The following is a 15,200-nucleotide window of genomic DNA, read 5'->3' as shown; positions in this document are numbered from 1 at the left end:
GTCACTCCACTAGCCCTTTTTTGTGATTTTTTTTTTAAAGATAGGGTTTCATGAACTGTTTGCCTGGGCTGACTTTGAACCGTGATCCTCCTGATCTCTGCCTCCTGAGTAGCTAGGATTACAGGAGTGAGCCTGGCTCCCACTTCCCACTTGCAAGGAGCCTCATTTCTTTAAGCAATGTATTATCTCTCCTAGGGCAAGATCCCCCCCACCCCCCGTCTCTGTCTCCCTCTCCACTCCCCACCTCTTAGACAAGGTCTTGCTTGCAAGACCCAGACTGGCCTTGAACTCTTAATCCTTTTGCCTCAACCTAAGTGCTGTGATTAAAGTGGTCCCCACCATGCCGGCTCCAAGACTTGTGCTCTTAAATACACACCAGGACTACTGATGGTGGAGAGTGCAGAGGAAGAGGGGCTCAGAGAGGAGAAGGGGAGGTAAGTGGTGGAATACTAAGGAGAGCACAGGAAGGGCATACAGTCTACCTCTCCCCATTCCCAATGTGAGAAGGCCAACATTGGGGGTTGTCCTCCACTATGGAATTGGAAACTCCTGGCGCCACACACTGGGCCATTGTGTACCTGCCATAGAAGGGAACCCAGCCAAAGGTGAGGCAGGTGTTACATCAGAGTGTTAAGCCCTAGGATCAGATGTTGGGGGGTGGCAGTGAGGAATCTGGTCCCTCCTCCAGAGCAGCTACTGGTGTCATTGGCCTTTCCAACCAGGGAGGGGGGCGAGTCACAGGAGACAGCCCAAAGCTCAGATAAGCTGAAGGAAGGAAGCAGAAGACTCAAGGTGCAGAGAACAGGGAGCTTCCCCACCCAAACACTGGACCTGTCGGAGGAGGCCTCTTCAGGCTGAGAGAGGTTCCCAGTCAGTCCCAGACAGAACTGTGTTCACCATGCTACCCTGCGTCGCCCTCCTCCTGATGGGGCTGCCCGTGTGCACTGTGGCAGGTGACAGTGAACAGGAACTGGACCTCAGCACAGAAGCAAAGCCCTGGGTTATCGTGACTTTGGAGGTAACTTTGGGGAGAGGCCCTGACCAGGGCAAGGGATGACCCATGGTGGAGGGACAGAAAATCCTTTCCAGGGCTGCCAGGAAAGCAGGCTGTGCACTGTACACTGCAAGGGAGATTCTCTGACTCCTCTCTGTGGATAGGTTCAAGCATGAGCCAGACCATCAAAGGGAGGAGCACAAGGCTTGTGTACATGACAACAGTGTGTGTGTGTGTGTGTGTGTGTATAGAAATGTTTATTTAACACACACTATGCTTGTAAGTGCTTTATAAACATTAACTCATTTAATCCAAATTTCAGCCTCATGGGAAAAGTACCATTAATGTCCCCATTTCACAGAGGAGGAAACTGAGGCCCAGGGAGGTCAAGTAGCTTGTGCAAGGTACATAGCTTACAAAACACAACCACATACCTTGTCCAAGGTCTGATTCTGTATATCTGTGTATCATACATTTTCCAGAATTTCCTTTCAAGGGGGTCCACTTGGAGCAAGAGCACGATTTGATCTCACATGTAGAAACACTTTTATCTACTGACAAGTACTAGTTTGCTAGTGGTCTTTTCTCCTAAAACCCTGAGTGTTGCTGCTACAGAGAAATCTAAAAGCTGGAGGCCCAGCATTGGTATCAACCCCAACGCCACCCCAAAAGCTGATGAATCTGACCAAGACAAAGACCTTGACGTTGAAACTCTCAATCAGATCAGGGATGCAGACAACAGCCCAGGTACACAAACAGGTAAATAAGGAACTAGGGCTCAGGAGAGGCTTGCAGGAGAGCAAGGCTGATCCTGGCTCTCCACAGACCGAGGGTGATGAGGATACTTAGCTGGCCTTGGTTGATAGTCTTAGGCCACCTGAGGTCCCGGGAACTCTTAAAATTAGGGACACAGGAAGAGCCGTGGATAGTCCTGCATGGTAGGTTTCTGCTCTGGTTTGAACATGGAAGCGTCAACAATGGGGAGAAAGCTGCAGGCCTGGGAGAACCAGGTTCAAGTCTCACTGATTTGAACTCTAAACTCACTGAACTTCTCCACTGACTCCTGCTGCTCTCTGGGCCTCAGTTTCTTCACCTGCAAAATGCAAGGAGAGAGCGCTTTCTTGAGTTTTGACATGCTTTACCAAGTCAATGCCAAACAATGGAGAACTGGTAGATGTTTGAGAAGCCACTCTGGGTGATGGTGGCCTGAACATAGCCAGGGGAAGCAGCATCAGACTTTTCAACTAGCACTGTGGCTTTCTACTCAGCAGCATCTTATCCCACCGTGGGGTCCAACCCTCTTTCTCTTTCACTCTCCTTCAATAACCTTCTGCCTCCCAAGACACTTGGGAATATAGGCTTGGAATATAGGAGGAGTGGATAGATTGGCAGGCCAGAACTTACAGGCACTACTACAAATGATGTCACTAAATGCAGGCACCATAGCTCCCAGGACTCCTCATCTGTAGTCACACCCAGAGCTGGGGTTTTGGCTACGGCTTCGGGATATGGAGACTTCTGGGAAGAAGGGGGCAGGAGTCCTTCCCAAGTGAAAGGGAGCAGATGCCTCCTAATGCCCCTCTCTCAGTGTAACAGAAGCCTGATGGGTAGGAGAAGGGTCAGTCCTATTTAATTCATGAAGCGCCATTCTCTCCAGCTTGCATTTGAAGTCTGCCTCTTACCAAGGCAAAGTGGTTTTCATGAGCTTTTCAGAAATGGGTCTACTCTCCAAAGAGATTTCTCTGGTTTCTGGCCAGGCTAGGCGACTCCAGTCAGAGACATCTGCCCCAGCCACTGACGTCCTAGGGAGGAGACAGATTGGAAGTGGCTGAATTAGTCCAAGGCTTAAAAAACAACCCACTCCTGATCCTGGAAGTTGGGAGAAGAAAAGCTATGATTGGTGCATGAGTTTTGGGTGCCCCTAGCCAGGTTCCTGTGGACCCTGGGAGTCCAGCAGTGCCTCAAGGAAATCCAGATGGAAGAAGGGCCCCTGATCCATACCCCACTCCTCCAGGGCAGTTTGCCAGTCTTCAGCCTTGTTGGAAAAGGAGATCCTATCCACTTACCCATTCCTAGACTGTCAGAGAAAGGATCCCACACTTCAGGGGTTCAGGTTAAGGTCAGAGAGGGAGAGGACTTTGGCCACCTTCACAGAGGAATGGAGTGAGAACTGCCCTGGGGTCAGAATGTTTACCCTCAGCTCAAGGATTAAAATGCCTTTGACCAGGGTAAGAGCTCCATCCCAGACCACATGCCATGCTTCTCCTGGGAGACCAGGCTCTAGGGAGGGTAAGTCTGGGACAAGGAACCTGTGGCACAGTGGGGAGGCAGAGCTAAAATGGGGATCTGGAGAGAAAGCAGTCTCTTTGTTGCTCCCCTGAGTTCACTGGCAACCCCTTCCTTCTCTATGTTGGAGATATTTCCCAAGATGGGGCAGAATCTGTGCTCTGGGGGCAGGCTTTAGAATCCTGGTTCAGTCTCTTCTTATATGATGTTGGACAAGTCACAAAATCACCTTATGTCTCCACTTCCGCGTATGTCAAGTGTCTGGGGGATGACAGTCCCTACTTCTGACAGTGGTTATGAAGATTGAAGGACTGAGATCCTGACTAGTGTTTGAGAGCCAAGTCTTTGATCCAGATGGCCTGGGTTCAAGTTCTGACTCCATCTCTCAATGATTCGCTGGGTGATCTTGCACATATCGTTTCATCTCTCTGTATCTGTGTTTTCATCTGTAATGAGGACGGTAATAGTACTGGGTCCTGTTTGCATGGAGTTTTGGTAAGGATTGAGTGAGTTGCTCAGAACAGCGGGAGGAACATAGTAAGTGAAACGTTCGCTAATGCACATTATGGTGTGCGGTATGCAGAAGAGTACAGGGCCAGCACAAAGCAAGTGTTCAGTGACTGTGAGCTGTTTGGTTCAGATGGTTATTGCTCAGTCTTCTCCCTGTCTGCTTGTCAACCTCCCCCCACTCTAATACTAACTCTTTGCTTTCAGGGAAACCTCATTCCTGGCATTCAGCTCCAGCTGCAGGAGGTGAAGAACAGCAAGGCGAGCCAGTTTTTTGGGCTGATGGGAAAGCGGGTGGGAGGTGAGTAATAAAGGTGGTGGAAGCCCAGCAAGGAGTGGTTCCAGGTGGGTTCAGAAACACCAAGCACGAGCCCTAGGTTAAAACCCAGAGGCTGGGCTGGCAGAGTGGTTCATGCAGTAAGAGTGCCTGCCTAGCAAGAATGAGGACCTGATTTCAAACCCCAGTGCTGCCCCAAAAGACAAAACAAAATGTAAGCAAACAAAAAAACCCAGGGGCTAGAGCCAGTGACTCCAGTCCAGTAGGGGTTGCTCATGACATGGGGTGGGTTAGACTCCACTTCAGTCATTATCTGGGTCATTTTGGAGAGCATTAATAATGGCACGAGGCAACAGGTGTAGCCATGGACCATCCAGTCCTATGAGGAATTGGTTGCCCTAAAGGCGGAGCCAATGCTTGGCACCATAGAGTCAGTGTCCTTGTCTTCTGTGCCTGGGTGACTTGGGTGAGTAAAGCTAGAAAACAGTGTCTAGATGTGAGCGATGCCATGAGTCAAGTTTGTAGGCAGTTCTGTGTGCTCCAAACAGAACTACTAAAACGAACCTGCGTGCCCTGAGGGTATTTTCAATGAGGGAGTCCTGTCCTGGGGTAACAAGGAGAAAAGAGACTGGACAGAGAGCTATTTCCTCTTCACTTATTCTACTTTTTTCAATATTCTATTCTCTCCCCTCTCTCTCTCTCTCTCTCTCTCTCTCTCTCTCTCTCTCTCTCTCTCTCTGGTGGTACTGGGATTTGAACTCAGAGCTTCATGCTTGCTAAGCAGGTGCTTTACCACCTAAGCCACACCTCCAGCTAACATTCTATTTTCTTAAATGGTCATGCTCATTGTTGACCAGAGGCTAAGCAAACTGGCACTTTTACCATGGTCCATATGGAGGACATGTGGGCCACATCCCTCAGTTGGAAATGCACACGCCTTAGTCTCAGGTCAGGAAATTTATCAAGTAGGTATGATATTGCTACATGAGCCCCAAGCTGTTTACACCAAAGTGTTCATTGCCGAGTTGTTTGTTAATAGCAAGAATTTGTAAGTAACATAAGACCATCAGCAGGGAAAAGGTCAACACATATTAAGCACACACATAACCTTTATGGGCATTTAAAAAGATGAGTCAGATTTGTGGAAAGATTGGCAAGATCTCCAAGCTATGTGGTTAAGCGGATAAAGCAAGTTACAGAACAATGTGCGTGATGGGGTCTACGTGTTTAATAAAATCACAGCACGTACACGCATGTATACGCAGATGTATAGGGAAAGTTTTAGAAGGATAAATATCAAACTGTAGATAGTGTTTATATCTATGACAGAAAGTGAGGGGCAAGAGAGAAGAAGGACTTTAATTTTTACTGTACAATCCTCTACAGTACCCAGGTGCTGGTGGCTCACGCCTGTAATCCTAGCTACTCAGGAGGCAGAGATCAGTAGGATTTCAGAGGATCGAGGTTTGAAGCCAGCTTGTGCAAACAGTTCACGAGACCCTACCTCAAAAAGAAACCCTTCACAAAAAAAGGGCTGGTGGAGTGGCTCAAGGTGTAGGCCCTGAGTTCAAGCCCCAGTACCGCAAGACAAACAAACAAAAACAAACAAAAAAACCCTCAAACTTTACACACTGCTTTATTTCAATATTTGGCCATATATTAAAGGACTGGTTTTGTAATAAAAATATAAATATGGAGAAAACCAACTTGTGGCCTTAGTTTCCTCTACAAAATGAGTATGGGAATGGGTCCAAATCAACAGCCCATGTGGTAGAGGGAGAAAGTTCTAAAGCAAGCCAGATGCTCATACCTCCATAGCAATACTCCTTATCCAGCAGGGACTGGGGTTCTGACTCTGATAGCTTAAATGCTTTTCCAAGGGTGCCCACACCGTTGGTGTCGGGTGCCAAGGAGACCAACTCCCATGTGTTTCCACTGCTCCCCACTGTTTCCTATGGGGCACACTCCCACTACCACAGGAGAACAACAGGAATGACCAGAGCTCCTGTGAAGAACGCCTTCCCCTACACACACCTCGCCAAGTCCCCAGGGAAGCAGTGTGATCCTCATTCCTTCTTTTTTTCTTTTCCTGTGTGTGTGTGTGTGTGTGTGTGTGTGTGTGTGTACTGGGGTTTGAACTCAGGGCCTACACCTTGAGCCACTCCACCAGCCCTTTTTTTGATGATTTTTTTTTTTTCAAGATACAGCATCTCGAGCTATTTGCCCAGGGTTGGCTTTGAACCTCAATCCTCCTGATCTCTGCCTCCTGAGTAGCTAGGATTACAGGTGTGAGCCACTGGTATCCAGCTTCCTCATTCCTTTTTTCTCCTCCCTTTCAGGAAGACCTCCAATCCAGCCAGGAGCGAGAACAGGTGAGTGTTGCCAGGCCTCCTCTCAACTTGATCCCTGGAGAGGGGTGGGCTGTCCCTGCCACTAACAAACCCAGGAGGTGGGAGTGATGCTCTTTCCAGGGGCAGGCCTGGTTGGCATTGCTGTGCTGTGCAGAGGTTGGGGTTAGTGTAGCTTGGCCACACACTGGACTTTCTGGTTGTTTCCTTAGAGGAAAATGCTTAGGGAGTGCTTACAAGTGTAAGAGATGAGTCTAGTTCTGTCACAGTTTCTAAATTATCTTGAATCTAATGCCTGAATTTGGAAAAAATGATGAAGATAACAGTGCTCAGAGCTCCAACTTCCAGCCCATTGGAGTATCTGAAAAGTGCAAATCCAAGTAGCCATTACCCTGCTTAAACCTTTTTGTGGAAAGGGAAGAACAAAATCAAAAGAAGAGCTGGGCATAGCGGTACATGCCTGTAATCACAGTCTTTAGCCCCATCACTCAGGAGGCTGAGGCGGAAGGTTAACGAGTTTGAGGCCAGCCTGGGCAACTTAGTGAGTTCCAGGCCAGCCTGGGTGAGACCCTAGCTCAGGAAAAAAAAAGAATCAAAAGAAACTACACTAACCTGTCTCCATGACACCAGAGGATGGAGCACTGTCCCTCATGCCTTTGACCTTCACTAACTTCACCCCAGCCCCATTTCCAGCGGCTCTGCTTCCTGACCACCTGCCCTGCAAACAGCTCATCTTCATGGCCGAGCACTGTGCTCTAAGCACACTGTACTGTGCTGTTCTGCTGGCTCACACAGCTGGTGTCCCCAGCCTGGAACTCCACATGGGCAGGCACCAGGTCTCCTATGAATCTGTACCCCAAATACCCAGCCCAGTTTTTGTCATAGGAAACACCCACTAGGTGTTTGTGGAAGGATGAACAGATGGGAGAATGGAGGAGGAGGAGTGGGAAGAAAGGAAGGGGAGGAGGAGGAGGAGGAAAAGAGGAGGAGGAAGAAAGGAGGGAGGGTGGGAGGGATAGATCTGTGAGTGAATGAACAAAGCCAGTTGTTTCTCATCGACCAGGGTGATTAAAAAATGGTTCCATTTGCAAGGCCCCAGCTCTGGCCCTGGCCCTGCCCTTCCCTAGTTTCTAAGTCTTCTTCCTTTGCTACCTCTGTTCTCTATCTGTTCTCTTTCCCTCACCAGGGTATCATCTGGAACGAATGGTTCAGGGCCTCCTGGGCAGGGGAGGAGTGTCCACAGAAGGTAGGTGAGAGCCTCTAGTGGGTGGCAAGGGTATAATGGGAAAGTGGCCAGATGCTCTGCTGCCATCAGACAGCGCAGGGTCCCACAAGTCATAAGGCGGAGGGACCATGGGAGAGAGTAGATGGGGTGTGGGAGGGGGCCTCTGATGATTTTGAAGCCACACACCCCCACCCCTACTCTGCTGGGCACCCCGTCCCGCACATCCAAGGGCCAGCTGATCCACAGAAGATGGTGCATAGGTTAGAGAACCGCCAGTATCCTCTTTTTCCTATACTGTGCATAAAGTCCTAGTTACTGATTCTTGGAAGGTCAGACCTTTCGTCTGAAGAGACTCTCTGCCTTCAACAATTGTTATTAAGAGCACATGGCCCTGGGATGAGTGATACCCTAAGAAGTTATCAGTTAACACCTCCCAACAGGGACCACATCCTCCAGTGGTTCCCAAAAGCAGGCGGGAAGGTAAGTGAATCAGACTCGGAAAAGTGCCAGTGAGCAGGCCCGAGAGGAAGGGCAGCGGGAACCCCAGTGGTCAGATTCTGGTCAAACTGAGCTCCAGGCTGCCTTCCTTCCTGTCTGCCTGACCTCTCCCCTGAGCTCAGACTTCTGGCCCCTTCCTTGCTCCTCTGACTAAACACCTGCTCATTCCAACATTGGCTCTTGGAAAGGGTGATGGAATCAGCCTCTACTTTCCCCTGAGATTTTCTCGGTGTTTAAGTCATTCCAATCAAATGGCCCTGGAAGTCACCCTAATACAAAATAGAAACAAATGTTCCTCCATGCATGGTGTGAGCAGGAAGCCTAGAAACTGTCATTTTTTTCAGAGATGGAAAGCAATTTGTCCAAAGTCACACAGTGAGCTAATAATAGAGCCAGGGTAAAGCTATGTCTCCAGTCTCTTGGTATGCAGCAGTTCCCATATCCTCAGGAGAGTCTTGGGGACTGTTGAATGCCACTTCCCTCTGTAGTGAGGATGACAGGGTTGACTCTGTCCTGGCTCTGGAGACACTTACAATTGAATAATGGAAGATATGGCAGATGAACCTGCAATTCCACCACCCTAGATATCTATAGACAGGGGACACGGTGAGGGCAACAGATGGCTTTGAGTTCATTGAGTTGGGGGAGACAGACCAGACTCCCTAACCACCAGCCACATATACAATTTTCCCCAGGCACAGAGGAGGAGGACCAGATTTCAGAGTGACGGCTCCAGAGGATCGCTATTCAGATGCCACTCCCCACGATTCCCTGTATGTCACAGCTGACCAGCTGCGGGCCAACTCACTCCTGTCTTCAATGCCAGCATTTCATGCCAGGCCTGCGCTGAGCTCTGTATTTCTTCCAGGACTCTTGGTGTTAAAACACTGATAGTGCACTGTCATCACCTAGAGAGGTGGAGTGACCCAGTCCTCCCTGGCGCTAGAGCTCTGGTGTCAGTGCATTACCAGGAAGACTCTCACATACTCTGTATAACATGACCGGCACACAGTAAGTGCTCAATAAATTAATGACCAGTGAGTGGCTTCCTCTGCTGAGTAGGGCAGAGGGCGGGATGCCAGTAGGCCAAGAATTGCAGAGACTACACAGCTCAGGTTCATCCTTGATGGGAAAGAACTTAGGACACAGATAAGGATGGAGACATAGGAAATGGACCAGGTGGGGGAGATACAGGCATTTGGGAGTGGGAAGGATTGAGGGCAAGGGGCCTTCTTAGCATCTTCACAACCCCAGCGTGAAAGAGATCATGCTTTTCCCATGCACAGTCATGACCCTAAGAGATCAAATTCATGTGTCTCTGATTTGGAGAAAAACTGGGCCCCAGATCATTCATTAGTTGTGTTTGTATAAGGTGGTCCTTCAACTAACTGCTTTGCTTTTAGGACACAGTTAATTAGTGGTCCCCATACTTGGGCCTGGGCTCCAGAAAGACCCCAGACAGATGGGGAGACCTTTGTCCCTGCCCTGGAAATTTAGAGGAAGGTGGGCCACAGAGGACCCCGGGATGCTTGGAAAGAGGCCCATCAGAAGCCTGGTACTACCGTGAATGCCTGTAGTCCCACTACTCTGGAGGCTGAGGTGAGAGAGTCACTCGAGCCTAGGAGGTTGAGAACACCAGGCCAGTGTTTTGAGACTCTATCTCAAAAAAAGAAAACAAGGAAAGAAAAAAGAGGCCCCTGAGCCAGAATGAAATCCCAGGGGAAACATAAATAATAAAAAGGGCTGAAGCAGGAGTTATGTGGGTGGGCTCTAGGCTACAAAATGGACTTCTCTGTGTAGCTCTTTCCAAAAAGAAAATGGGTTAGTTTTTCTGGGCATTTGATAATTCATGGCAGGGGTTGGAATAGGGGTTTTGGTGGGACTGGGGGTTGAACTCAGGGTTTCCCGATTAAAGCAGGTGCTCTACCACTTGAGCCACATTTCCAGTTAATTTTGCTCAGGTTAATTTTGGAGACAGGGTCGCTTGAACTATTAGCCCAGGCTGGCCTTGAACTGTAATCCTCCAGCTCTCAGCCTCCCAAGTAACTAGGATTACAGGTGTGAGCCACTGATGTCCAGCTGCCAATGCACTTCTCATTACATTCCCTCATTCCAACCCACCCGTTCCACCCCATCATCCATCCGGGGCTGTTGTCCCAAGGGTGGTTCAATGCAGCCACCCAGCTCAAGGACCAGGAAAGGGGGCTGAGGACTACTCTAACGTTTGACATTTGGGAGGTTTAGGAAAAACAAAATTCACCAAATACTTAGTGAGTTTTCTCTATGCCCTACCACTTGCTGGGAACAGATGGGGCTGGGAATATCAAAGTAGATCAGAATTTGTCCTGGAAGACCCGATGGCCAAGGTGTTCTGTGTCTGCAAAGCCCACTATTATTATTATATTATGCTCCTTCTCCTCCTTCTTCTTTCTTCCTTCTTCCTTCTGATTGAGCCCAACAGCTCACTCACACTAGCAAATGTTCTACCATTGTGCTACATCCCTAGCCTACTTCTATCGCTTTCAACCCCACCTTGTTCACTCAAGCTCCTTGTTTCTGCACTTACCATTCTCTTTCCATTTTGGTAATTTTTCTTTTCTTTTGGCAATACTGGGGTTTGAACTCAGGGACTCACACCTGCTGGGCAGGTGCTCTACCACTTGAGCCTTGCCCCCACTGCTTTTTGCTTTAGTGATTTTTTGGATCGGGTCTCACATTTTTGTCCAGGCAGGCCTGGACTGAGATTCTTCCATCTCTGCCACTCAAATAGCTGGTTTTACAGATATGAGACACCTGGTCCATTTTAGTGACTTCTATTCCAAGGTCAATTTCTCTCTAAAGGTGATGGGGAACACCCACTCACTCCTTCCTCCTCGTTCTCCAAACGCCTTATACTCCCTCCCCATTCATCACTCAATTATGCTATAATGCTGATAATCTAACAAATGGTTTCTCTCTTGACAAGACAGGATTTCCCAAAGTCAGGGACCACAACTTCAGTGTACCTTAAGCTCCAATGATAGTGCTTGGCACATTCTCCTTGGAGGTTTTGGAAGGACTTGCATTTTATCTCAAGGAATCTGTCTCCAGGGAGTCAAACTTAATACAACTGAAGTAAATAACAGCAGCTATCCTTAGTGAATAGCCTGTGGTTCAAACACAACATGTTGCAGCACTGCTTTTTTTTGGGGGGGGGGTGGAGGAGGTGCTGTAGTGCAGTTTGAACTCAGAGCATTGCACTTGCTAGGCAGGCACTCTACCACTTAGTCATGCCCCCAATCCTTTTTGCCTGGGCTGGCCTCAGATCTTGATCTTCTTAACTACACTTCTCACATAACTGGGGTTATAAATGCACACCACCACACCTGTCTTGTTTGTTGAGATAGGGTCTCAATAATTTTTCACCTGGACTGGCTTCAGACCTTGATCTTCCTAATCTCCACCTTCTGAGTAGTTGGGATTACAGGTGGGAGCCACTGTGCTCAATCCCAACACTGACAATCTTCTGTACCAAGGTACAAATAGCACCTCGATGTATGTAGCTGCCCAAGGTAGAAACCTGGGCATGCCTCACCTCTAACACATCTAATAGCGTTGAGTCTTCCAGAATCTATGTCAAATCCATCTACTTCTAGCCATCCTCACTCTCATCACTTACATAAGACACCCTATCCCTTGGCTGCAAGGGAGTGGCCCCCAGACCTCTTTACTTTCCCTCTTGTTGACAGCCACCCACCCCATCCTTTCTCCACCATAACCTTTTAAAATTGGATCACAACCATCCCTTGTTGGCCAGAGCAATGCTCTCCTGGCTAAGTAGGACATTCTTGCCAAGGCCTCCAAGGCCCTCTTAACTCTTGATAATCATGATCACTACCAGGCTCTCAGCCTCACGAAGACAAAATGATCCCTGCTTTAGGGTCTGTGCACACTCTCCCCCCACACCCCATTTGGATCCTACCACATCCCTCTACTCTTACCCTGGCTAAGTAATCTTTCAGGACCTTTTAAAGACAGGGTTTGGTGCTATATGTCTGTAATCCCAGTACTCAGGAGGCTGAACAGAAGCTGAGTTTGAGGCCAGACTGGACTACATAGTGAGACACTGTCTTCAAACAAACAAACAAACAAACCCCCCTTCCTTGGCCAGGGCCCCTTAGTTTCCAAATTCAGCTAACTCCCTCCTGTTAAGCTTTCCAATACCTTGTCCCTTTCTTATATTGCAATGATTGCAATTAGAAATAATATGCACTGCTGGGCACTGGTGGCTACTTGGAAGGCTAAGATAGGGAGGATCTTGATTCAAGGCCAGCTTGGACAAATAGTTTGAGAGATCTCATCTCCAAACTAACCAGAGCAAAATGGACTGGAGATGTGGCTTAAGCAGTAGAGCACCTGCTTTGCAAGCACAAAGCCCTGAGCTTCAACCCCAATCCTACCAAAAAAAAAAAAAAAAACAGGACCGAAAGTGTGGTTCAAAGGAGAGTGCCTGCTTTGTGAGAAGCCCTGAGTTCAAACCAAAGTTCCCTCCACCCCCACCCTCCAAAAAAGCACTTTGGCTGGCCAAAGTGGCACAAGCCTGTAATTTCAGCTACATGTGAGGCATAGGTAGGACTTGTGAGAACCAACCAAAGTTAGGTCTTTTCTGTGAAAGGAGTTAATGTAAAACTATCACTGTGCAGATGCCAGCTAGCCTCCCCAAATTGCTGCCTACATGCTTTCTGAAACGCTGCTTGACCCTGCTCTTGTGGTGAAAGAGCTGTTTATTGCCAGATGTTCTAATCTCAGACTGCTCACTTAAAGATGAATATTGCCCAAAAGAATTTTGTTATTCTCCCTGCTTCAAGTTCCCCCATACCCAATGTGTCCCCATTCGCAAAGATTGTGAACCCAAATCCGTCCATCGGTGTGAGGGACAGAGAGAGATAAAAACTGAGCTGATTCTACTCTCAGTGTGCTCTGCCTGTCAGACTGATCTGTGGCTGCACCCTTTTGCAGAAGTAAAACTTTTCTTTTTGCCTTGCTGAGCGATTCCCGCGTGTTTCTTTGATCAATGTTTGGGAACAGGCATTTTTAACAATTTGGCGCCCAAATGCGGGACAAACATTTTTGCCATGGGGATCACAGAGACCCCCTTCTCAGAGGAGAGCGTCCTGCTGCCCAGCTGCTGCAGCCTCAGAGCAGGGAGCTCTGCCCTCCCCGGCCTAACAACAAACCCAAGGTTGAGAGTCAATCAGCAACGCCGGGGAAGGGGCCCTTATAGAAAACAGGGCTGCGGTCAAGCAATCCTGTGCATAGGCCAAGGTAAGAAACGCCACGGAGCGGAGCGACAAAGTAGTCCTTGGTGATCGGGTTCAAAGAGCAGTTGGTCTAGTGTGTGAGACAGCTCTGGGAATTAGGGAGGTTGAGCACCTACTGAGTTTTCTCGCCAGCCAGATAGACCAGGATGGGGAACAACACAAGAAAGCACTTTGGGTAAAATGCAAGAAACCTCCAGTACTTGGTGATGGTGGTGGGAGGTAGGGGGGCTGAGATTTCCCCCGGAAAGTAGCCACAACCCAGGTTAAGGGATGGGTAACAAAAATTCAGTTCCAAAGAGGGAGACTCACAAGAGAAAAGATGCATCATCCACCATTCCACTGGATAGCCCTCTGGGTATGGTTTAAAAAGGTTTTTCTGAGAGTGCACTCTAATTGTGTGTGTGTGTGTATGTAAGCACTTTCAAAATGGTTCTTAAACTGCTGTTATAAGGTTAATGTGATATTCAAGGTAACAAAAAAAACAGGGTGTTTGTGCTAAAGATGTGTGTTATAAACTGCTTAAGCTTTTTACATATGAATCTATAAACATCGAGGATGTTCTTCTTATAAAGCCAAACATAAAACATCTTTACTTTTATTCTGTTCTACTGCTACTTTTAAGAAAACCAGTTTTCAAACTTATTTCAACCAGGTCTCGCTAGGATTCCGGCATTCAGGGTTAACACTGGCTCAGACCACAGGAGAAAAAAAAAGAAAAGGCCGGGGGCCACAGCCTGCAACAGGAATCTTAAAATTTGGGCAGTTGAAGAAAAAATGATCTTAGCCTGTTTCATTCTATTGTAAATAAAATCTGGGGTTTAATTTGCTCTTATAATACATGGGTCTCTTAACAAATAAGCTTTTTATAAATTGTTTTTATACAAAAAAATAATTTTAAGGTTGCTTTCTGTCTGGTTTCTTCATGCAAATATAAGGCTCTAACTTAAAAGGTTTTATGAGTTATTTTCAACAAGTAACAAAAAATATATGTAAGATATTAAGGATATGGTTTTTATAAATAAAAGGTTAAAAATACTTTTAAATAAAAAAGGATTATGTGAAAAGGTTTGTCGTAAAAAGATGGACCTTACAAATGCTTATGTGAGTGATTAAGTGACTAAAATCTAAGAGTTACATTAAAGGTTTTGTAAGGTCAAAATTTAATGTACTGATGTTAAACTAGAACTTAATCCTCTAAGTTCATAACAACAAGGTTGTCTTAAAAATATTGTATTTGTTCTTAGTAACAATTACAAAAAAACTGTTTTAAAAAAACGTTTTTGTTGTCAAGAAAACTGTCAGGAGTTTTTGGTGCTTTTCAGGTTAATCCAAAAATTTATCAAGACAACAAGAGCAATAGGCAGCTGAGCACCGAGAGTGCTGCTGCACTGATATGAGGGTTTAGACAGATTTACTTATGCAATGTAAAAAAAAAACAAAACAAAAACAAAGCCAAAGTGTACCCTCCAGATAGGATAAAGAAAAAAAACTAAAAAAGAAGCGCTACACTGTAGGTCAAGACCTCCAGTTTTTATTGGAGTCAACAGGGTGGAGATGTTAGCCCTACTCCTTGCACATATTGGGCGGAGGGAGTTTTTGAGCTGGGATGCCCAGATTAGGCCTGTTATTTTAGTGTGTGTGGGGGTGCTCTGTTGACTACAGGGTGGTGGGATACTGCTGTGTGTCATGAGCCATCTGTTAATGTCAACAGTCTGGATGTGATCCCTTATCAACATCTGAGCCATGATTCTCAGCCATTAGGTTT

The 15,200-nt window shown here is 47.2% G+C and overlaps 1 protein-coding gene across 2 annotated transcripts; it reads left to right on the top strand.

The window, feature by feature from the left end:
• The first annotated feature begins 715 nt into the window (after window positions 1-715).
• Tac4 (tachykinin precursor 4) lies at window positions 716-9,274 on the top strand. 2 transcript variants are annotated; one of them, XM_074045984.1, is made up of 5 exons: window positions 716-1,018; window positions 3,995-4,088; window positions 6,404-6,436; window positions 7,599-7,658; window positions 8,831-9,274. In XM_074045984.1, exons 1-5 carry the CDS (start codon window positions 899-901, stop codon window positions 8,860-8,862), a joined length of 339 nt encoding a protein of 112 aa, XP_073902085.1. In that variant the 5' UTR covers window positions 716-898; the 3' UTR covers window positions 8,863-9,274. The 2 variants fall into 2 exon arrangements, with proteins under 2 accessions (XP_073902085.1, XP_073902087.1); XM_074045986.1 differs by lacking the exon at window positions 716-1,018 and adding an exon at window positions 3,122-3,283.
• Window positions 9,275-15,200: the final 5,926 nt, after the last annotated feature.

The sequence above is a fragment of the Castor canadensis genome, chromosome 11 (assembly GCF_047511655.1).
Source record: "Castor canadensis chromosome 11, mCasCan1.hap1v2, whole genome shotgun sequence".
Taxonomy (NCBI): domain Eukaryota; kingdom Metazoa; phylum Chordata; class Mammalia; order Rodentia; family Castoridae; genus Castor; species Castor canadensis.
The sequence above is the reverse complement of the archived record's forward strand: the minus strand, read 5'-3'. Positions and strand labels throughout refer to the sequence as shown.